The sequence below is a fragment of the Gavialis gangeticus genome, unplaced genomic scaffold (assembly GCF_001723915.1).
Source record: "Gavialis gangeticus isolate Ggan-Ray unplaced genomic scaffold, GavGan_comp1, whole genome shotgun sequence".
NCBI lineage: Eukaryota > Metazoa > Chordata > Crocodylia > Gavialidae > Gavialis > Gavialis gangeticus.
The window spans coordinates 185,492-186,278 of record NW_017728969.1 but is presented as its reverse complement, the minus strand read 5'-3'; the positions used below and the strand labels follow the sequence as shown (position 1 = coordinate 186,278).

The window sequence follows — 787 nt, the reverse complement described above, 5'->3', positions numbered from 1 at the left end:
GGGTCCGGTCTTGGGATCAGCCCCCCCCCCCAGGTCGCATCCTGTGCCCACAGCTGCAGCCCTGTGTTGGGGGGTGGAGGCTGGGGCGGGGGAGCTGGATCCCAGCAGCACCACAGGTGGGTACCAGGCAGGATCGGGGTCTCCGGAGGCCATGGGGTGGCTTCCCGCACTTTGCACTCACTTGTGCGACTGGGGAAGGGGGCAAAGCACCACATGCCTCCCTGCACCCCCACCCCACCCCAGCACACGGACACGCACTCCCTCCCTCACCTTAGCATGTGCACGGGCGTGCACTGCACGCTCCCCCTTCCCCTTGCGTGTGCGCATGTGTATGCCCCCCCAGCCCATCAGTCATGTAACACGCAGTCTCTTGGCTGGCCACGTGTGACCGTGTGCGCGCACATGCACGTCATCTGCCCGTGGGGGCAGCCTGGATGCCTGGGTTCTCTTGGCCCCCCCTTGCAGAGGTGCTGGGGGTGGGGGGTTGGCACCGTGATTGACCTCCCCCATCCCTGACAGCCCCTGGGGCGATGGTGGCCGGCAGCAGGCCTGGGGCGGCGGGCCCAGCACGGTGCGGCCGCGGCTGCGGCTGGGTCTGGGGAGGTGCCTGGCTGGACGGGGCAGGAGAGCCTGGCACAGAGCGACCCTGAGGTCTGGGACCTGTTGCGCCAAGAGAAAGACCGGCAATGCCGCGGGCTGGAGCTCATCGCCTCTGAGGTGCCGCTGGGGGGGTGCGGGGGGTCCAGGGCAGGGCTGAGTGTCTGGGGGAGGGTGGGGGTGGTCCCAG

General features: G+C 69.5%; 1 protein-coding gene across 1 annotated transcript in view; it reads left to right on the top strand.

Annotated features, from left to right (window-relative positions):
• The window catches only part of SHMT2 (serine hydroxymethyltransferase 2), a 6,007-nt gene that overhangs the window by 631 nt on the left and 4,589 nt on the right, over positions 1–787 (top strand). The window contains exon 2 of the mRNA XM_019504706.1: positions 520–717. Coding sequence (XP_019360251.1) covers positions 520–717 — 198 coding nt within the window. The remainder of the gene's footprint in view (positions 1–519; positions 718–787) is intronic.